At 53.7% G+C, this 22,007-nt stretch overlaps 1 protein-coding gene across 5 annotated transcripts in view; it reads right to left on the minus strand.

Moving 5' to 3' along the window:
* Positions 1 to 7,390: 7,390 nt before the first annotated feature.
* KIRREL1 (kirre like nephrin family adhesion molecule 1) overlaps positions 7,391 to 22,007 on the minus strand; it is a 97,246-nt gene continuing 82,629 nt past the window's right edge. For 4 of the 5 annotated variants that reach the window (XM_060297711.1, XM_060297705.1, XM_030842280.2 and 1 more), the window contains 12 exons: positions 18,022 to 18,179; positions 15,927 to 16,077; positions 14,779 to 14,884; positions 14,482 to 14,630; positions 14,164 to 14,291; positions 13,296 to 13,470; positions 13,105 to 13,205; positions 11,240 to 11,438; positions 9,840 to 9,947; positions 9,535 to 9,674; positions 8,871 to 8,948; positions 7,391 to 8,619 (listed from right to left, as the gene is read on the minus strand). In XM_060297711.1, the coding sequence (XP_060153694.1) occupies positions 8,143 to 8,619; positions 8,871 to 8,948; positions 9,535 to 9,674; positions 9,840 to 9,947; positions 11,240 to 11,438; positions 13,105 to 13,205; positions 13,296 to 13,470; positions 14,164 to 14,291; positions 14,482 to 14,630; positions 14,779 to 14,884; positions 15,927 to 16,077; positions 18,022 to 18,179 (1,970 nt within the window). In that variant the 3' untranslated portion in view covers positions 7,391 to 8,142. The remainder of the gene's footprint in view (positions 8,620 to 8,870; positions 8,949 to 9,534; positions 9,675 to 9,839; positions 9,948 to 11,239; positions 11,439 to 13,104; positions 13,206 to 13,295; positions 13,471 to 14,163; positions 14,292 to 14,481; positions 14,631 to 14,778; positions 14,885 to 15,926; positions 16,078 to 18,021; positions 18,180 to 22,007) is intronic. The other variant, XM_030842281.2, reaches the window with a different exon arrangement.

Below are 22,007 nucleotides of genomic sequence, written 5' to 3' on the forward strand. Positions count from 1 at the left end.
TTGGGCCAAGGGCAAGAGCTCCTGCTGCGAGGCAGGAGACCTCCCAAGGAGGGAGTAGCTTGTTAAACTCTGCAAAGAGTGGTGATAAAGGACCTGTTGGTGTCATTACTGTTAGGGGAACAACTGACTGAAACCACCCGCCCTGGCCAGGCACCGTAGTAACCACTTGCATGAATTATCTTAAACAGGAGGTCCTGGTAAGGAATTCGGAACTAACAAGCTACCACCAGCCAGAATAATTCAGGAAAGGTCAAAAGGAGAGAGGAGACACCAGTCCTACCAACCTCCCAGAATCCTCCTCGCTGGAATCCATCTTGGCTGAGTGATGTGCACGCCACCAGGAAGGACCCTGAGTCACAACGATTGGCCAGAGACAGCCCAGAAACTAAGCCCATCACCATAAAACCCGAGACTGTAAGCCACGTGGCAGAGCAGTTCTCCTGGGTCCCCTCACCCTCCTGCTCTCCACCCAAGTGCCCCTTCCCAATAAAGTCTCCTGCTTTGTCAGCACGTGTGTCTCCTCCGATAATTCATTACAAGAGCCCACTCTAGGGACCTGGAAGGGATCCCCCTTCCCGCAACATTACTACTTGTCTTCAGGATGGGGGTGACTTAAGGGAAGGGCTTGAGACCCTGTCACAGGAAGAGGCCTAATACATGAGACAGGCTCCTGCAGCCTATCTAGTGCCTAGATATGAGAGTGGGTTCCCCCTAAAACCAAGTCCCCATCGAGCTTATGACTAACCTCTCCATCTAAAACTTTATTCCGTTTCTTGTCCCACCCCTGTTCCCCTCAGGATTGGGGAATATCAAAGAAAAGTGGGAATTGAAACTGAGCAAGACCCTGCAGGACGCTCCTGGGTGCAGAAGCATTTCTGTGTCCCTCATTTCTTATGTGTGGAAAAAAGCTTTAGTCTCCTAGGTCTTCCCTGAGTTCCAAAGAGCAGACTCAAGCAGTTACCAATTAGGGAAGTGAGAGGATGCAGAAACAAAGGAAAAGCAGTTAAGAAACAATAGTTCAGTGATAGACAGAGTCCTAGTTCCTCCTCGAGGGGCACACCTAACAATTTGGCACACATCTTTGAGTTGTTCTGTGGGAACGAAGATGCCCACCCAGGTGGAGGATGGTGACTACATGCTGACCACAAGTCCATAGACCCCAGACTGGTTGGAACCGGAAGGCTGATGATTAAGATTCCCAAAACACGACTCTGTTATCTCACCACCAACCAAAAAGAAAAAAAAGTCACGTTCCCTGCAACAGTCATCCGAAAATGCTGCCTTTCAAAACCTTACACCTTGGCCAGTCAGTAAGATGAATCCGAGAAACGTCTCCCATCTTCTTGGTCAGTGTCCTCTTAATCCATAAACCTTTCTCTGCCCCAAACTCCAATGTTTCAGTTTGTTTGGGCTCACTGTATGTAGGGCACATGAACTTGGGTTTGACAACAAGTATCGTGTGGTGCCCTGTACAGCTCACAGACTTGTCCCAAAGTACCTGCTGGCCTTGGGCTGGGCTCTGTGGATGCAGAGAGGAATACAATTCCTCCCAAGCAGATACAAAGCACAGGAAACACCCCATCTAACACTACTTGGCCTAACAGAATTCACTTGGCCTCCATGTTTGCACTAACTTGCTTCTTCTCCTCTCTCTCTCTCTCTCTCTCTCTCTCTCTCTTGAACTCTGTTTGCTTCTGGAGTCCAACTATCATGCCATATTTTACCTATGCCAGTTCAACTTACCTGGCTGTAGCCTTGAGATTCACCTTGCACGGAGGCCTCTTACTCCCATCCAGGTTGGACGCCCCTTGAGCTACCTACAGGCTCTGGTCCAGGACACACTCCACGAACAGCAGCCCCCACTGTGTCCTGCCCCCCCCCCGTAGTAGCTCTGGGTTGTGCCCTACAACATTCTTGGAAATGGGTTGCATTATCTCTAAAGTATTTTTTTTCAGCTCTCTTACATCCCCAGCTCTGACTGTGTTCTGTGTCCCTTGTGTACAAAAAGGCTACTGTGGACCATCTTTAGTTTGCTGGGTTGTTAACTGGATGAGGGAAACAATAAACCCTTGTATTTCTTTAGTGATTTATAGCTTTCTAAAACATTATCTGAAAACAATTTTTTTCCCCCGGTTATCCTCAAACACCCCTGTGAAAAGAGTAAAGTAAAATCTTTGCAAATTCTACTAAACTCTGAGAATTTAGAATTTCTCAGCAGGATGGCCTCTGTGTGTGTGTACCGCTGCACTATCTGAAAACAATTTTTTTCCCCCAGTTATCCTCAAACACCCCTGTGAAAAGAGTAAAGTAAAATCTTTGCAAATTCTACTAAACTCTGAGAATTTAGAATTTCTCAGCAGGATGGCCTCTGTGTGTGTGTACCGCTGCACTATCTGAAAACAATTTTTTTCCCCCGGTTATCCTCAAACACCCCTGTGAAAAGAGTAAAGTAAAATCTTTGCAAATTCTACTAAACTCTGAGAATTTAGAATTTCTCAGCAGGATGGCCTCTGTGTGTGTGTACCGCTGCACTATCTGTTTTTTCATTCTGTTTCACTTCAAGTTCAAAGGGTAGGTGACCTGGTAACTTTGCTTTTTACCCAAAGCACTGCATTTTAAATAAGTGAACTCAGTCCCGTTCATCCCCACACTCCCAAATCCTTCGGGATTTGGATCCCCGATTCATTCTCCCCCCCATTTCCTATCCCCGTAATCAGATTTGGCACAGAGCATTTGGATGTTGTGTTCCCAAAGCAGAGCCTCTGGCTGTTTATCCCTGAACTGCCATAATTGGCCTCAGGCTTCTGCAACAGACACAAACTGGTGAATAAAATGTGTTTGCCCCACAGCCTGGAGGTGACACAAATGTATCGTCTCTGCCATCTCAATCCAAAAATCTATCTTTTCCTCCAACTTAGATCATTTCACCCCGAATCAGGCAAGCTTTTAAGTAAGTAGAGTTGCTCGTGCATTAAACAACACAAAACATGGTACTTTTTAAAACATTTATATTTATATATATAAAAAAATTAAATATATATAATATATAGTGTGCTTGAGACTAAAAATATAGTACATAATATTTAAAAAAAAAGGAAAATGAAAAAAGGCAGAATAGGAAAAAGTGTGAGGGACACACAGATACACATTGCTAAAAATCTACGATGGTTTGTCCTAACAAAAATAATATTTTTTTTTCCTCTTCTCTTAATTATCATCATGGATCCATTTATTATCAGGGTTTGGGTGGAGAAAATTGTACTGGAGCCAGAAGCGGTGGTTGTAATCCCAAGAACAGTGGGGTAGAAAAGGGGACCACAGGGAGCCCTGGGCCTCATTCTGGCGTAATTGGAGGCAGCAGCTGGATCTCCTGGGTCACTATTGCTAGCAAGATTGCGTCGAGAATTTGATTGTATTGGCAACTTGGCTGCTCTCTCCCCAGAATTAGGGGTACTCCCAGGGGGAAGCATCTGATGATCCCCAGAAGTGAACAGAAGAACCCATGGCCCACCAACACTTGCAAAGGCCAGTGGTTGGGGACAGCAAAAAGCCAGGATCAGGGGACAGGAGATTGGTAGGAATGAGTGATAGCTCTATGCAAACAGAGTTATTATTATCATTCTTGTTATTATTTTTAAGGGCAGGCTTGTACCAGAACCACCCAGTATGGCCTGTGACTTCTGCGCAGCAATTATTCCTCCAGGGACAGGGCCTGGAGCTCCCTCACAGTGATGCAAGAAAATGGGATTCTGCCCCCCCCCCCCATCTGCCAGATTGAGGAGTCTGCCGAGCCACACATCTTTCCATCCTCTTCCAGCAGCACAGAAGTGGAAGGTCAGGACCCAGTTGATGAGTGAGGCCAGTGACTTACAGAAAGAGGCTGGCCTCCAGGAAAGGAGAGGCATCATGGGGGGATAAGGGGAGGCAGGGAGAAGGGGATGGGTTATTTAAATGCTAATTTTATAGCCTCTTCACAAAAATAAATGCCTTTCCAATTACATCCCTTGGTCTGTGCACTTCAATGTTCTATTAGCACCTCCTTAGGGGTCAGAAGCTTCACTAACGCCTTCCAGGGGATTCCCTCGACATGCAGAAGGGCCCGTAGGGGCACAGAGTGGTGACCTGACTCGGGACACACAGCACTAAGTTGGCAGAGAAGCCAGGTTTCCGAGGCTGGGCTGCTTGGGCGTGCAGCAGTGGGGAGAGAACCACCCTCACGGCAGAGTGAGGCAGTGACGGAGCCAGTTCAGTGCAACTGGGCTCTTGGATTTAACGTGGTTTTCTCCAAACCCGAATGGCCCAACACCGCTATGTACATGGGTCAAGTACACTGAGAGACCATCTGATTCCATTTGAAGGAGCCCAGGATTTGTGGCTCCCGACAGAACGCCACCCATTTAATGGGAGGGCACCAGGGCGAAAGAGACTCCAGGGCTCCATCCTGTAAATCAGAAAAGGCTGCCCTCAAAATGATAAGGGAAGCAGCACCTGCTGAGACAAGGAGAAGGTGCAGTGCCTGGAGACGGGGTGGGGATGGGGTGGAAATCAAACTGACCTCTTTCATCCCGTGCAGGACATCTGTGAGAGTATAGCGCTGCTCCCATCCCTGGCTGCTTTCCTTTCTGACTTATGGTGGATTTTGCCTCATGCATACTTTCAGGCTAGACTTGGAGGGATCTGGGATTTAGGATGCAAGCCGGGCCCTCCACAAGGAGACTGTGGGTCATCCAGAATCACAAGAACCTCTTCAAGATCCAGAACTTAAGTCAAAAGCTGCCGGACTCCCTCTTCACTCTACCAGCTGCCCTTCCGAACTGCTCCTGCAGAGAGGCCAGCTGTTCTCACGCCTTGCCCTCTGGCTCAAGGCACCTTAGCCTGCAGGCTTCCCCTTGCTCAGTTAAGTGAGGCTGGCTGTCCCCAGGCCGCGGGAGTGTTCCCGAGGACCGGGGTGGAGGGTGGCTGCTTTCATTTCTCCCTGCGGAGAAGGCTGCCTGAAACCTGGGTGCACAGCGAAGGATACTCACCATGCCCTGACCTAGCCAGAGACACCTTTGCAAAACCGTCAGGATTCTGAGTGGGGAGCAGCACAATGGCCAAAGGATAACCCCACATCAGTTTCACTGAGGTTTAGGATATGTTTTTTGTTGCTGTTTGGGATCAAGGGGTTTCTAGTGGAAATTCATTCACAACACTTCTGACAAGGTGATGAAGCCCATAGTGAAAGCTTCTTTCAAGATAGGAGAGACTTTCAATTCTCCCGTCTCTCCACTGCTCAGTCACCATTCCCAAATCCTTGCTAGGGATGGCAGGCCCTTCCACCTCACCAAATGAATGCAGCAAGAGCAGGATAATTTGAGGTTCGTGCAACTCTCCCCGCCTCATCTTAAAGACCAGAAAATAGGGGACAATGAACCTAAAGAGGTTAGGCCAAGGTCACTCAGTAAATGGCAGCTTCAGAACTGGGTCCCACGTCTCCTGGCCCCTTGCTCTTCCCACCGAAACTAAAATGGCAAAGGCAGTCAGGATCACCAAAGTGACCACATCAAGTCCTGAGGCACCATGCTGGGGGACTCCAGCCTCAGATGGCAACCCTCCATGCTCAAGGGCACCTGCCACTCCCCAGAAAAGCAATTCTACTGGCTTAACAGGTCGGTCCCGATTCAGATTCTGGTCAGACCAGAGCGCAACTTGCAGAGGGCAGAGATGGCCTTGGTCGCTGACGTCTCCCTGTGCCTCGCGTGGTGCTTGCTTGATACCCAGGTACTGTAACGTGTTAAGGAACAGAGAACAGGGAAGTGGCTCTGTATCTGGCTTCCAAAACCCATGGTTCCTGCAGTGTCAGCTGAGTTACCGAGTGACCTCAGGGCCTCCTCCTCTACATCAACGGAATGGACCCAGCACTAAAACCAAGAAGGAGTAAACAAGCGAATGTGGCCAAACCCCTAACAAAAGTAAATGTCTTTTGGAATATTCCTGTTTAAAAAGCCACCATCTTTAGATTTTAACTGTTTAGATTACCCATGGCTTCTGTGAAAATCATCAAAACATGCATGAATTTGCACAGGAACCTGCAACCTTAACAGACCTTGTCACTGAGCTCACAGAAAAGGAATCCGCAGGAAGGAGTCAGCTTCCAGGGGTGAGGGTGGAATAGCGCTGGGAGCCTGTGTGATGCCTCTGGAAGGGCCGGTCCTGGGGACTTGCCCCCGGTGAAGTGGAGGAGGATGCAGAGGCAGTTTGAGAGGCTGGAACTGGAACTACTTTCTTCCTGGGTATGAGCGGGTCCTTACCAGCCAAGGGATGGCGAGGAATGTCACCCCACAGAGCCATCGGCAAAGGTGGCGATGGCCCGTGACTGATGGGCATGTAACTCATTAAAGCGAACATGACTAATGAACGGCGACCAAGAGAAAGGGCAAAGCGCATTCTGGGGATTGCAACAGAGGACCCGCCCGCTCAGGGCCCAGCAAGGGGAAGAGCAGACCCTGCTTCTTGGGAAGGGGAGGCCGGGGCAGGGGAGTGAGTTCTCTTTGGAGCGCCGGTTCTCTTTGGTCAGGAGGTGGCGGCTGAGAATGTGGAATGCATGTGCAGGCGTGCGTGCATGCACGTGTGTAGATGGAGGTGAGGGTGGGCGTGGGGGGCCACCTGGGCCGTGGCTGCCTGCAGCGCCCTTCCACGTGACCTTACCAGGTCCGCCCTTCCTCTTACCAGGCCCCCTCACCTGTCTGTCCCCTAAACTCTGCAACACTTGGCAGTGAGTTTGCACTCACAATACCGGCTCCCTGCGCAGCCACCCACCCAGGGCCGGTCAACCAAAGCTGGACACTCAAGGCACTGAAACTGGAAGAAGGAATCTGATTGGTCCAAGAAAAAAACAGACGCTTAACAAACCAAAACCCGTCTAAAGAGAACATCTCCCATGGCCCCGGGAAGGTGGCCTCTCTAACCAGCTGGTTGGCCCTAGGGTAGGACAGCAGAGCATGACAGCCAGGCCCCCTCCCTGTCCTATCAGGGCCCATCGGATGACAGGTCTCACCGCCTGCATGTTTAAAAATGGATTCAAAGTGCTTCGAGATTGAAAGAGTAATGGAAGGTGTTGGGAATCTGGTGAAGAACAGATGCCCCCTTTCCTTTCCACTGGGACTTGTATTTGGGCGGGGGACTCCCTACAGCTTTTTTGCTTTTTTTCTCCAAATGAGGTGTTTATTGTTTTTTGTTGTCTTTGAAAAAGAGCCTATAGCACTCCCACCCTCACCCCACCACTCCCCAGGCATGCTAGAGAGTTAAAGCCAGGAAGTGGGGCAGACTGGGGAGGGGAGGGGGCGTGGGGGGGCTCACTCTAGCGTGGGTTCTGGAAACTGCTATATAGCCCCCTGCTGTCTGGCTAGTGACTCAGGACATGGTTCCTGACCTTTCCTTCTCCATCACGACCCCCTGGCTTATCTGGCCGGCCCAGCACAGAAGAGAAGCAAAAGGGGGCAGCACTACAGGACATACCTGGATCCCTCTGCAGGCAGACAGACAGGTGTCCCCATGGGCGGCCAGGACGACTGGCACTTTACTGCCAGCTGAAGGAGGGCTGGATCTGAACTCGGCGCCAGGACTAAAATAAATCCAAGGTCCTTTCTGCAGTCCCAAGGTGGGAGAGATGCATCCAAGGTATGAACGCAGACGACAGACGGACTGGCCAGGCTATCCCGCTTCCGCCTATCTGTACCACAGCCACCCACCCCTACACTTCATGCCCCCTGGGCCAAAGCCTGTTCATCTCCACATGACCCCCTGTCTACTCACGGGAGATCAGAGGGGTGGGATAGAAAAGGAATGCTAAAAAGTGCCCCCTCTGCTCTCCGCAACCTTCACTTTCCCCGTCCCCAGGCTGGGGCCAGGCGAGAGTGCAGGTCAGAAGAGACACATCCTCCCGAAGAAGAGGGAAGGGCAGGCCCAGGAGGCTGGGGCATGCACAGAGCACCATCCTTGGGACGGGGTGTTTCCGGGAGACCTGCTCCCCGCCTGCCACGGTGGGAGGAGGAAGGCTGGTCCAGGACGGGAGCAACAACGAGCAATGCCCCTGAATATCAGGGAACAGCTGTGAGAGCCTTCTCCTCTGCCCCGCAGAGATGCCCCGGCCAGGCTCTAGCCCTACACGTGCGTCTGCATGCGCTGCTGGAATCTCTGGCCGTAGTCCGAGTGCTGGGAGGTGTAGGAGAATCGCGTGGCAGTGGCGTACTTGCCAATGGGGTCATATGCCTCATACGGGGTCCGCTCCAGGCCGGACGGAGGGCCCTGGGGGTAGCCCAGTCGGTAGGTGGGGTACCCTGCTGCCCCGGGGAAGGGATGGGAATTGAACTTCTCATAGTTCTCGTAGGACAGCTGGCTGGTGGTGTCGGTGCCAGCTGGGGCAGCAGGACCTGGGGGTGTGGGCTCAGGGCCGTAGTCAGAGGCCGGGGCCCGGCTGTAGGTGTTGAGCTGGGCATAGCCGCTGGAGTGGGAGAGGCGGGAAGAGGGGCGGCCGTCGAAGCGGGCAGGGCCGGGGGCACGGTAGTCAGCGTAGAGCACTGCCCTGGAAGACGGGCGGTCTTCGTGGGCACGCACATTGTAGTAGCCATTGGTGGGATCCTGGGGGGCAATGAGAGAAGAGGATGGAGAAGGGGAGTCTCTCTTGCGGGAAGGGTGTCGTCTCGTCATGGCCCTCTGGGACTCCTTCTCTGGCTCTGCCCTGGGTTCTCAGCCAATAGCTCCCCACCTCCTGTTTCCTCAATAACCTCCTGACCGCTCCTCCCCAAACCTGCCCTCACCTCCACCCTGCAGGCCCTCAGAGCCCCCGTTCCCAGCAGCCCCCGTGCGCGGGCCCCTCCCCGCTTTCCCACCTTCATCTCATACTCCTCCCGGGTGTCGATGGTGTCACAGCGCAGGTCCTGCTTCAGGTCCACGTCATCCTTGAAGGACTGCAGAGCAGCAAGAGTGGGGCATCAGGAGACGGACACCCTGCTCTTGTCCTCCCTTGTCTACCCTATCCCCACACCCAGAGGTCACCTATTAAGGAGAAGGGTCTGGGGTCATGGGCAGCCTTGAACTCTGTGTCCTCTCCCAGCAGAGGCTCTGGGATGTGGCGGGAAGAGGCCAGAGACCTGGCTTCCAGCACCAATTTTGTCGCTAACATGCAATGCTTGGGTATGTCCCTGCCCCTTTCTGGGGCTCTTTCCTCATCTGAGCAATGAGGCAGTTGGGCCAGAAAACTTCTAGGGGTTTCCAATTCTGACACTCTGTAGGCGGAGACTGGGGTGAAGGAAGCCTGTGCAGGCCCCACCTGCCTGTCCTGTAATGGAGGGAAATTAGCCTGGGGAGCGTGGGCACGTGAATGTGGTCATGAATGTGCATGTGCACATATATGTATGTGTGTGAGCATATGGGGGAGGGAGCAGGGTCAAGGTAGGATGACTGAGGGAGGAGAGAGCGACAGTATTGGTGAGCTGGGCAGGAGCCGGTCCCAAGAGTGTGGGGAGAGCTGGGCCAGGGAGGAGGGACCCTTACGGAGTAGATGGCCTTCATGACACGGGTTGCCGTGGAGACGCTGGCAGCATCGTCCTCCCGGTCCGAATGCATGGTGAGTGGCTCCCGGTTCACTGTCTCCACCTTGATGTCCAGCTTTCTCAGGGTCACGTCTTTGCGACCTGGGACAGGAGGAGCAGCCTGGACGCTTTCTGCCAGCCTCTGCAGAGGCTGTTTCCGGACCCACCTGGCCTGGGGAGCGCCGCTGTCAACCCCCTCACCTCTCCCAGGCCCTGCCTGTTGGGGACCCCCAGGAGGGCCGCGGCCTGAGCAGGGCCCATACTCACTGCCTTTGCGGCGCCGGTAGAGGAAGAACACCAAGGCGATGAAGAAGAAGGTGAGCAGGGTGCCTGCGCCGATGGTGGCCCCGGCGATGATGCCCACAGGTAACACCTCTTCAGAGGAGGGAAGGAAGAGGGGGAGGGTGAGGATGGGGGCACACGGAGGAGCTGAGCTCAGTGCTGGCTGAAGGTGAGGACAGCCGAGCTCCGTGCGCCCCTGGATCGTGCCCAGGTTTTATGTTTCAGCTGAGCTGTGTTCAGTTAAAGTCAAGGTGGGATTTGAGAGGAAGTCGGCACTGTTTGGGTTTAGACCCGTGCTACAGCTTCATCAGAACTAGGATCAGCTTGACCCTGGCCTTGGTGGTCCATCTGGCCCTCTCTTGCAGCCCACCTGTCTGCGAGGCTGGTCTCTCCTTCCTGGGTTGGGCTCTTGTCTGAGATCAGCTGTCCCCACATTCTCCCATCTGCCATGTGTTCTGACCTCTTTCACTGCCTTCCCCACACACACCATTGTGACCGCTCCACCTGTACCTACCCTCCCAGGGCTCAAACGGTTCTGGTTGGTTCCCCCTGCTCCCCAGAGATGAGAAGGACCCAAGAATCCTGCCTCCAGCTTCTTCTCCCTTCCTGGCTGTCCTGGATGGATCAGATCCATGTAAGTCTCTTCTCCTCCAGAAAGCCTTCCCTGCAGAGTCCCGCCTCACTCTATTACTCTGTTCTTCTCCACCAACCCCTTGCTCTTGCTGGTGTCCTCAGCTAAGAAAGACTCGAGGGGACCTCCAGTTATTTTCCCCCATCTCCCATGTCAAATGGCTAGTTCTCATTAAAAAACAAAAGAGGAGCGGGGGAGCTCTTTCCTCATCAGAGTTGGGAGCTTCCAAAAACGTCAAAGGCGTGATGCCTCTTTCATCACACTAGAAGTGCCTTAAGGGAGGGACTATGTGTCTCCTACCAGACTAAGGCTTCGTGAAGGGGTAGGGGAACCGAAGCTTCCTGGGCACCTATTCTATGCCAGGTACTTCATGAATATCTTCTCATTTAATCCTCACACCAACCCAGTGAGGTAGGGAGTGTGACTCCCTTTCACAGATCATTTCATTTTTCTCCATCTGAAGTCATTTGCTACCACTCTGTAAGTTCTCCACTGCACTGAAAGTTCCCGGAGGGCAAGGACTGTGTTCGTTCACATCTGTCCCTGCAGTTCCTAGAGGGGGTGGCTGGCACATAGCAGATGCTCAATAAATGTTTAAAAATGCGAGTGGGTTTTCCAACTGAGCACCAAGGCCAGGCTCTGGTGGGCAGGCCCAGGAGGGAGCTGTCTCTCTGAGCCGTGCCCCCAGAGGGAAGAGGGAGCAGAGTCCCCAGGCTGCCCTGCGCCCTGGCTACACAGCCAGCACTGCTGTCACCTCGCTCTTCCAGCTGGATGATGGCTGTGCCTGGGCCGAAGCTGTTCCAGGCTGTGCAGTTGTAGTGGGTCTGAAAGTCGGCCTCCATGACGTTGTTGATGGTGAGCGTGGACAGGACCCCGCTGCCTGAGTTGGTCCTCTCCACCGTGTAGCGTTCCAGGGTCCCCACCTCCAGGAAGTTCTCCTTCCATGCCCATGCCTGGGGTGGGGAGGGCAGCACAGGATGAGGAAGAGGGAGACAGGTGGCAGAAACACCTGACCCACCCTCCAGGCATCCTCACATCCTCACCCCATGTGCTCTTAAGTCCAGCCCCACGCTTGCCCTAAAACAAGCCCACGTCGCACCTGCTGCCTCAAACCCTGGCATCAAACCTACAGTCTAGGAGAAGCAGCGGCTCCCAAACATGCCTGCGACATGTGCTGGGACCATTCAAATACGCTCAGAGACACTCTTTAACATGCAGATTCCCGGGGCTTATCTCCTTCATTTGACTCTCCGGGGGAGAGGCCCAGGAATCTCTATTTTGTTGCTGCTGTCTTTGGTGGGGCAAGGGAGAGCAATTTTATTCGGAAAGCCAGCAGGCCAAGAAGACGGTCGACTACTGTCCCAGAGACCCACCTTCTCCAAGTTGGAATTCAGGCTTCTTTCATTGGGAATCTCTATTTTTGTACCAACCCCAGCAGATCCAATGAAGCAACATGTGGGACCCCGGATGTGGTAAAACAAATCCTGGGTGGAGAGCCAGGAACCCTGGGCTCTAGGCCTGACTCTCCCCTCGAGCCCTGTGTAGCCCCCCCTTCCCTCTCTGGGTCTCAGTTTCCTAGAAAAGGAGAGGACCAGGCTAGAGGCAGACAGTGCTCCAGCTCTGCTCCAGCTCTCCTCCAGCTCCGATAGTCTGAGCTTCTAACTAAACATAACTTAACCTTCAACCTCACCTTTAACCACTCCACAGCTGGCCCTACACAGCCCACTGGCTCTGGAGACCCATCCACAGACCCTTATAACGAGTGGGAATTGGCACCGGAGAGCTGTCTCTCCCAGGCTCTTCCGTCCCCGACCCCCTAGCCGGGGCATCCCCCCCCGCTTTGTGTCCCCCTCCCTCAGAGTGGAACCCGAGGGAGGGAGAGCCACTGAGAACTGGCTCGTTTCCAGGCATCAGTCCTCCTAGCTCTGCAAGGAAAGCCCCCCCCGGGAGCCAAGCCGCCCGCTGCCCAGGTGGCCATGGTAATGAAGTGTCTCTGGGCAGCCGTGGAGTTAGCCAAATGGTCATTAAATGTGATGAGGGGTTTGACGGTTAATGGTCACAGGAGGAATTAATGGTTCATGGTGTGGGGGAGAGAGAGGGGGGTGGAGAGCGGCATGGGGGCTGGTAGGAGGAGAAAGGCAGGAGAAGGGAGAGGAGGGGATGACAGGGTGGGACAGAACTGAGGGGGCAGGGCGGAGGGGCAGAAGGCAGAGGAGAGGGCAAGGAAGAGATGGGGAGGCTGAGGAAAGGGGAGGAGACGAGGGAGAGGAAAGAGCAGGCGTGAAAGCCCAGGGGAATCAGCAGCATATCCAGGGGGGCTCCATCAGGCCTTTCACACGTGTTGCCACATCGCCTCTCACGGCAACCCTGTTTGGTAGGGATCACTGCCCCTATTTTACGGATGAGGAAACTGAGGTTCCCAATAACAAGGAACTGGCTCAGGGTCACACAACAAGTAAGAGAGGAGATGCCATTTGAACAGGAAGAGGGACAGAGGGACAGCGTCAGAGGATGAGAAGCACAGGGCGCAGGAAAGGCCTGGGGAAAGCGGGAGGAGGCTGAGACAAGCAGGGAAGCAAACGGCTGCCCTGCCGGCCCGGGGCCAGGCCCAGCACTCACAATGCGGTCTGGGGGTGGCGTGCTCCCGATGAAACACTCCACCTTGCCACCATCACCCCTGACGGCGTACTGAACGGCCTCGCTGGAGATAATGGGGGGCCCTGCAAGTAAGAAGACGTGGTCAGGGCCAGCTGGGACCTCCAGTGCCTGCCTCCCCCTCACAGGCCCCCCGCCCCCCTCAGGCCACTCACCATTCACATAAAGTGGCACCTCCCGCTCGGCCACTCCGATCCGAGGCACGATGGCCCGGCAGGTGTAGGTGCCGGCATCGGCCTGGGTCACCGACTTCAGCAGCAGCTGGTTGCTGTTACTCAGGACCTGGGCAGAGAGAGCAGCCTCGGGTGGGGAGCCAGGAGGCCTGGGCCCCTAGATCCGTGCGGGCCCCCGCATTGGAGGCATTGGAAAGAAAGCAGGAAGGGCCACAAGTGAATTCCCAGAAGGGAAACAGCGTCCCGAGTCTATCTGGTCCATCCCCCGACTCTAAACAGGTTGGCATTTAGACACATCATCTCTATATAAGAGCGGGCAGAAGTGGGTGGAGGCTCAGGAGGGCAGGCGAGGCTGCCATCGATCTGTACAGAGGATGCAGCCGCTGCTGGTCATCTGTTCTAATGCTTCTCTAGTGCCAAATGAGGTAGGAAGTTTCACTCTGAAATCCCTCTTTTTGCAACTGTGGCCCAAATTGTCCAAGGCAGGTCGCTGTAGAGCGGCACAATTCAGCCTTCTTTCCTCTAGTGAGTCATCCCAGCTTCTCCACCCTCCTATGCAGCATTCTTGTACCAGGTCTCTTGCCACTGCAGCAGTTCCACTCAGGGCCCCTGCCCCCCTCCCACCCCACAGGTCATCACGTCCCTCCCACTGCCACTGCAGCGGCCAGCTGTCTGCTGAGGAGGGTGGGGTTGACTGCAAGCACCGTCCTTCTCTTCCAAATCCTGAGAACTTGGAAATAGCCCAGGTTCAACTTGAAAAATAATGCTGCACCTCCTTTGCCCCCTCTCTCCCCAGCCTGTGGCCAGGCTCCTTCCTTCCAGCATCCCGGAGAGGCAGCAAACTTCTTACCATGTTTGAGTCCTTTTTGGTCCAGGTGAGGGTGAGGGGGGGATTCCCAACCCAGACACAGGTGAGGGTCACATCAGAGCCAATGTCTGTGGTCGTGGGTTTGGGGTCCACTACAATCCGGGGAGCAACTGAGGTAGAAAGGAACAGCCCGTGAGGGTCTGAGTCTCCCTGGGGGTCAGCTCCAATCTCTGTCCTCTTCCTTCTCCTGTCTGGCCTCCTCTCCACGCCCCCTCAGCCTCATGGAGCCCCCCCAACCCCACCCCAGGCCCTTTAAAGCCCCGGCCCTCTGTCCCCAACCCCGCCCCTGCAGCTACTCACAGTGGACATTGACTAAAGTGCTGACATTGGTGCTTCCCACTTTGTTGTAAACCTCACAGGACACAGGCTCCGTGAAGAAGGAATAATCAACATTCGTCTCATAGCGACTCTCGTGGGCGTCTTCGATCAGAAAGCCCCCCTTGGCCCACCTGGGGGAACAGGCAACACAGAGCGGGGTCAGGCCTTGGGGCCCCCTCACTCACGTCCAGTGGCCTGTCCTCCTCAGCCCCCCACTCCTGGCCTCAAGGGCCGCCCAGTATCCTTCCCCAGAGTGTGCCCAGCCCCTGCCCCTCCCACCTGTAGCCCAGGATCTCAGGGTTGGCTGTGGCCTGGCACGTAAAGACGACGCGCTCGCCCTCCTGCACCGTCTGTGGCTCAATGGACAGGGTCACCGTAGGAGGGTCTGCAAAGCAGAGGACTGGAAGTCAGGGTCTTTTCTGTCCCTCAAATTTCTTTTTCTCTCTCTAGCACACACACTCAGACCTCACCCGCGTGGTGACCCGGGAATTTGACTTTGCAGTGTACCAGCTCCAATAAACAAGGCTTCTTCACCTTTATTCCAGGAGCCTCTAGGGGCCGGCTAGGGTGACGACCAAGGATGATACCAGAGGGACAAATGACTCAGAAGGTGTATTGACGGATGTGACCACTAGGCGTCAGTGTGGGCTCGTTAGGCTCACTGACCGGGATGGGGGTGGGGCATCTCTCCCATCACTGCCACTCTCCCACCCTTCCCTGGGGAGTGGGAGTTTATTGAGCACTTACCAAGTAGCATACTCCATGCTAGATGCCCTTACACTATATCTCACTTAATGCTCACAACCCTGAGAAGCAGGTACAGGTCCACAACCCCTTATCTGAACCCCCTGGAACTAGATGTGTTTCAGAATTTGGGATATTTCAAGGGTTAGAAAGGTAACGGTGGGCACAGACCGTTTACTGTGTAAGACCCCCAGCACAGTCTGGGCAATATCCCACAGACACACGCATTAATACATCTGCAGTGAAATGTATAGCTATTCCAATTAAGTGGGTTAAATAAAAGACTACGAAGAGCCTCGGTTCAGGTTTTGCCACCCAAGCGCTTTTGGTTTAGAATTTCCGATAAGGGATTGTAGGCCTGCATTTTATTTTCTGCACGTATACCGAATTAGAAACTGAGGCTCAGAGAGATTATGTCATTGCCCAAAGTCACACGGTTTAAACCCGGGAACTGCCTGGCTCACAGCTGATGCCTCTTCTACCAGCCCTCAGGGTTCAAACCAGGGAATCCAAGACGATGAAGAAATGGAGCATCTGTCCCAGGGCGCCTGGGGGATTCTTCTGTGCTTCTCAAAGGGTGCTGCCCCCACCCCACCCTTCCCAGGCTCCTTCCCAGGACGCCACTCAAGGGGCACATTCCCCCCACCCCACGATCCCTGCCTCCACCCCAGGACCCTGCTCACGGTGCACGTCGAGCTCGATGGACGTCTCCTTGCCGCTCGGGATGGCCTCGTTCACGCTGCGGCAGGTGAAGACACGCCCAATATCCAGGTCTGTGGGGTTGATGAGCAGCTGGCTGATGGTGGTCTCCCTCTTCCCATCCTTCAGCAGTTCCTGGGGTGGCGGAAACAAGGGTGGGAGACACGGTTAAGCTAAAAGCCCCCTCCTCTGCTCTCAGGGTGACCCGCTCAGAGCTGGCTTGCTGGACGGGTATTTAACCTGAAGCTCAACCCTCCCCCAGCCCCTACCGCCTCCCCAGGTTTGGGTTGGTTTAGTTTTTAATTAATAGACTTTATGATTTTTTTAAGAGAAGTTTTACGTTTAGAGAAAAGTTGAATAGAAAATACAGAGAGTTCCTGTATACCCTCCTCTCTAGCCCCCCAGTTTCCCCTATTATTAATTAACATGATGCACTCGTGTGATACATGTGTTACAACTGATGAACCAACATTGGTAGCAATACTAATGAAAGCCCATAGTTTACATTAGAGTTCACTCTCTGTGTTGTACAGTTTTCCCCACGGTTTTGAGTCCCATTCCTGGAATCCCCTGAGTCCAACCCAAGTCCTTCCTCTTCTGGAAAGTCTTCCTTTGCTATCCCAGCCCTCAGGACTCTCTCCCCAGCCTGAACTTGTGCCCCTTGCAGGCAGTCTGTCCTCCACACCGCTCTGGTCACATCCGGCCTTGCCTCTTAGGCACCGTGCATGTGTGTTTCAGCGCTGGGTCTCTCCTGCTAGACCGTAAACTCCTTGAGGGCAGGGAAGGGACTCACAGGCTCAAAATCTCATACCAGCTCAGTGATATCCAACCTGAGGTCCCTGGACATGATCATAGGAACACTCGGGCTGTTTTCCATATTGTACACTGCCTAAGGGAAACCATACTGTTAGGCAAAGTAGGGGCCCACAGTTTGACAGCAATATATAGGCATCCTTGCTGGGCCCGATGTGGTACCGGAACAGCACCAGCCCAGTGCAGTAACACCAGCCCCCTCCTGCTGCTTCAAAGCTCCATCGTGTCTTTAACGAGTACAAAAAAGGGGGGTGGATGACAAATGGCCGTTAACCAATCAGTCTGTTTGGTTGCCAAAATATTCAAAACATGAAGCTCTAGAGGAAAAAAATAACGGAGTTCTTGGTAGTGAAAAAGTTAAGCACCACTGAAGCCAAACTGCCACTTGTCAAAGGGTGAATCGAAGGCCAGAGACAAGTGACTTGTCCAAGGTCATACAGAGCGTCAAGGGCAGAGCTAATCCGGGTACTCACTCCCTGGGGCCACACATTCCGAGGCACACAGGTGAGCATTCTCTCTCCACTCAATGAGAATTGTCTCCTGAAGCATCTAGCAAAGGGCTGGGTACATATGTGCTTGTCCCCAGCTGACAGGAGGAGCTCCAAACAGGAGATCTGGATTCTAATTCCAGCTCCACCGTCAACTTTGCCGTGTGATCCCGGGCAAGTAACTTGATGTCTTTCTCTGCCACAGGTGCCTCATCTATAACATGTACACGTAATCCCTGCCTCCCCAAGCTCTTAGTTGCGCCGACTGGGAACACATACCAACTAGAGGCTGGGGGAAGAAAGTCGAGGGGCTCAGTAGCGAGAGGTCACGTTCTGACGCAGGCACAAACCCCAGCTCTGCAGCATGTCAGCTTTGTGACCCTGGCAAGTCACTCAGCCTCTCTGACCATCAGTTCACTCTTTGTGAGTTGGAAATATCACCTAATTTATGAAACTCCTGTGAGGTTTAAGAGAGACCGTCCATAAAGATCTTAGCATGCACAGTGCCTGGTACACAGTAGGGGCTTAATCAATGTAGCTATTGTCAGCATTATTCTTAGTCTCTGCTAACTGTTGACTGGCCCTGTGAACCTGGGAATTCACTTCTTTTCTCCGGACCTCAACTTTCCCAACTGTTTAATGGGAGGATTGGACCAGATGGTCTCTGAGGCCCCTGTTCACATCTGTCTCCCCGAGTCTGTGGTCAGATCCATGTGGGAAAGGAAAGGTGAACTGGGATGTGGCCCAGGAGGATCTGGGGGAACAGGTAGGGTCTCACCGTGCTGGCTACGGCGCCCTCCTGCTGCGTCCCATCCCGGAACCAGATGATGGTGGCAGCAGGCTTGGCGTTGAAGGCTCGGCACGTGAGGTTGTGGGGGGCGCCTGCCTGCAGCAGAATCACAGGACCGCCATCGATCCTGGTGTCCTCCGGGGGGACTGTGGAGAAGAGCAGAGCAGAGTCAGTCCAGGATGCAGCCAACGCTGCCCGTATGACCAAAACCCCTGCCCCTGGAGGCATCTCTCCCTCTGCATGTCCACCCCTTGGCAGGGCAGGGCCATCCTTACCCCCTAACTTATAATCACTGTATCTGTTGCTCCTGTGGCCTGGGGGGCCTGGCACAGAAAGGTGGCTACCTCCACGGAGTTCCTTATGTCCATTCCCTCCTGTGTGCGCCTCTGCCCTGGGGCAGCCAGATGAGGGGGTCTATCACGGCAACCTCCGAAATGGACTCCCCGCCTCCAGTCCCTGGTGGCCTTAAGCCATCTGTCATGCTGGCAGGTTATTTTCTCTAGAGAGCAGGTAAGACTGTGCCACTTCCCTGCTCAAACACATTCCATGTCTACCAGCTGCCATGGGCGTGAGTTGCAAGCCTCTCTGCCTGCCGTCCAGGGTTCCTCAGGCCAAGTCCTGCACTTTCGCATCTCCTCGTCTCGTTTTTGGTGTTCTTTCCCTCAGGGCTTCTCTTGAACTGCTGTCCATCCTGTTCACATCCCAGCTGCTGCACAGGGCCCTCCATGCCACATCCCCCACAATCACCACCTTAGTGGTTCCCAGCCTGTCACTTGGAGCTCCAAGCACTATCTACCTTGTGTTTGCGTTACTTAACATGATTATCCATGCCCCCTCCCCAACCCAAACCGTCATCCCTGAAAAAGCAGGAACTCCATCTCACTAATGTTTATACAGTCTCCAGTGCCTAGAACATGACCAAAGCAGGCTCTGGCTAAATGCTTAAGGAACTGAATCCACCAGATGTCTGATACTAGGAAGTAGGGGGGTCTCTCCCTGTCCTATTCCCATAGGCTTCTAAATGCTCAGGTGAACCAGACTGCAAGTTCCCTGGGAGCAGGGGCTGCCTCTTATTTTCTCTTAAAGCCCCAAGATCTAGTGCAGAGGCTGGTTGATAGCACATCCTGGGGGATATTAGCTGAATTAGTGGCTAAGTGATTGATGAAATAAAGGCAGAAGGGTTTGGATTATAATTTTGATTCCCGGTCCACCTCATGTTCATTGGCCAGCAATGTGAAAGGGTTTTGTTTGCTTTTTGCTGGGAAAAACCAGAAAGACTCAGAGGGGCCTTTCCGAGGGAACCCTTGAGAGGAGACCCTGGGAGGCCCATGAGTCCAGTTGTGGGCAGGACGGTCCTGTAGTTTATGAAATGACAGTCTCCATGCTGGGATTTCTAAGAGAAAGGAAGCACTTGTAGCCCATCCCAGGACTCTGCTCAACTCATGCATGTAGAGTGGGAGGGTGTGAAAAGCATGGGTTGTAGAACCAGGCTGCCCCAGTTTCAAATCCTGGCATGTGTCACGTGATCTTGGGTGAAGCCCTCAAGTCACAGTTTCTTCAACAGAGACATACGGTGCTCATTCCCGGGGCCCTCATGAAGGCCAGATGAGGGCTGTACATGCACTGTCGTGTGCAGGGCACGCGCGCGTGATGTGTGCAGTGTGTTCACTTTACTGCTCGGACAAGAGGCAGCAGTGCCTCCAACTCCTGACTGGTGAATGATTGCTGAATCCCGGGCTCTTCCTCTTTGCTCACCAGCTGTACCTGGCTCCAATGCCAGATGGGCGCAGATTTGCAAACAGGGTGGAAAGGAGAGAAATGGATAAAGAGCCGCCACTCGGGGTCTCCTGGTCTGCGTGGGCCCCTCCAAGGTCACACCTTGCTGCCACACCCCAGGGGGACAGTTCTGGATGGGCAGAGGAGGGGAAGGCTTCTCCTTGCATCGGCTCTCCCTTCCCTTGTAAGGTTGACCCTCGCCCTTTGTTCAGGGAAGGCCGCCCACCTGTCTCCTCTGCCACTAGCCCACCTTTCTCTTCGTATCTGGGGCAAGAAGGAAATTAAGGCTGTTGAGGTGTCTGCTTATCCATCACTACCATGCTCAGTTAGGCGTGTGTCCCTGTGTATGTTTATGAACACATTTTTAGGACTTGTGACTTAAATCTCTGTATCAATATGTACATGTGTCTGAGGCCTCAGCTTCCTTGTTTGTAAAATTCAAAAAGCACACTGACATCTGTCCCCCAGAGTCGTTACTGTGAAGGTGAAAGGAGACCAAGGATATGAAGCCGACTGTAAACTGTAACGTGATCGACGGCATCTCCACCATTCACTGGACGCCCACCCCATGTCAGCTCAAGCGCCTCACGTATATACGATTTCATTTCATCCTCACCACAAAGTGTTTTTCATTAATCCTTTCATGGTAAATACCATTAACCTCCATTTACAGACAAGGTACTGAGGCTCAGGGACAGGAGAGTGAGCTGAATGTCAGGGCTGGGTGTGGACCAGGCCCGCCGAAGCCATGCCCATCACCACTGCACTCGAGCAGTTCTTGCTGTGAGTAATGAGGGAGCCATGGGTCTGTAGATAAATATTATGCCTGCGTCCGCATCTGCGAGGGAGTGGGAGGCAGCTTCTCCAAGCCCTGAGGCAGGAAGAATGAAAGGCCATTCTGTGACCTGGGCTGGGCTGGGGTGGGCCACTGAGGGGCATGGCTACAGGGGAGGCGAGGTGACGAGGCTGGCCGTGTGCAGGGAGGCTGATTCTGAGCAGTGAACACAGCCCACTCTCAGCCCTGCCCCGTCTCTGAGCCCCAGGCTGCCATGAACGAAGGCTGTGTGTAAGCAGGTAAGCAGGGAGGATGCACAGACGTCTTGCCTTCTCAGTGCCTCCACGTGGCTGCAGGAGGCAGGGAGTGTGAGAATTCCAGAGAGACAAGGAGGGGGAGGGAGGGGAAAGGAGTAGCCGGGTTCATCTTTCATCTCTTTTACTCTTGGGGCTTCCTCCCGTTCCCCTCATCCACCTAAATCACTCAGACACGCTACGAAGGCCCACACCCTGTGCCCTGCGGACAAGCCAGTCAGCTCCTCCCTCGCTGACTCGCAAGCTTTTGTAAACAAGGTACTCCTCCATCTAGGGTTCCCATCGATATTCTCCTCTGCCAGGAAGCCTTCCCTAATTGAACCAAGACACTGGATGCCATTATGAATTTCCTGGGAAATCTGGGGGCTTGGTTGGCCTCTACTCATCTCTCTCTATTTCTCCGCCTCTGTGCTGGGGTAGGAGAGGGAAGGGAGAGTATCAAGGGCCCCTCATTAGAATGGGAGTTCTCCACTCTAGAAGTAGCACCTTCCAGGATCCAAGCCAAAGCAGTTAGGGAGGGAAAAAGACAGAAGGTCTCCTAAGAATCTCACGTTCCCTTGGAATGCCTGGTCCGGTGTCGGGGCTCATACACTCTCCAACGAGGCATGGAAGTGGATGTCTTGGCATCCCATGCCTATAGCCCTGGTGGTTAGCGAACTCTTGCTTCCTAACCTCCATCCTGCTTCTTGTTAATTCTTCCCATTTGTCCTCACCGGAGAGGAAAAGCGAGTCATCCACCAGCCCTGAGTCCTAGTCCTTCAGGGTCTTTGCATCCAGAGAAACTGGCTGTCAGGTCCCTCCAGTCCTCACTTCTTCTGACACCTCACATCTGCCCAGACCTTCGGAGTTTACAACTCCCTGCTCAGGGAGAAGCAAAGCGGCAGTTGCTAAGAAAAAGCTGGCAGCCCATGTTACCGATGAGAAACTTGTCCAGAGGTTATGACCTCTTCCGGGTCATGGTGCCAAAATGGACCAGGTCTCCTGACTCCCATTCCAGGCCTCTTCCCACCACACTCAGATGACTTGTCATGTTCTCACCTTTCTCCCCCAAGTAAGAACACTCCTTGTGTCCACACTCACTCATCTCAGCTCCCCCCTCCTTTCCTTCC

The sequence above is a fragment of the Globicephala melas genome, chromosome 1 (genome assembly GCF_963455315.2).
Source record: "Globicephala melas chromosome 1, mGloMel1.2, whole genome shotgun sequence".
Classification (NCBI taxonomy): domain Eukaryota; kingdom Metazoa; phylum Chordata; class Mammalia; order Artiodactyla; family Delphinidae; genus Globicephala; species Globicephala melas.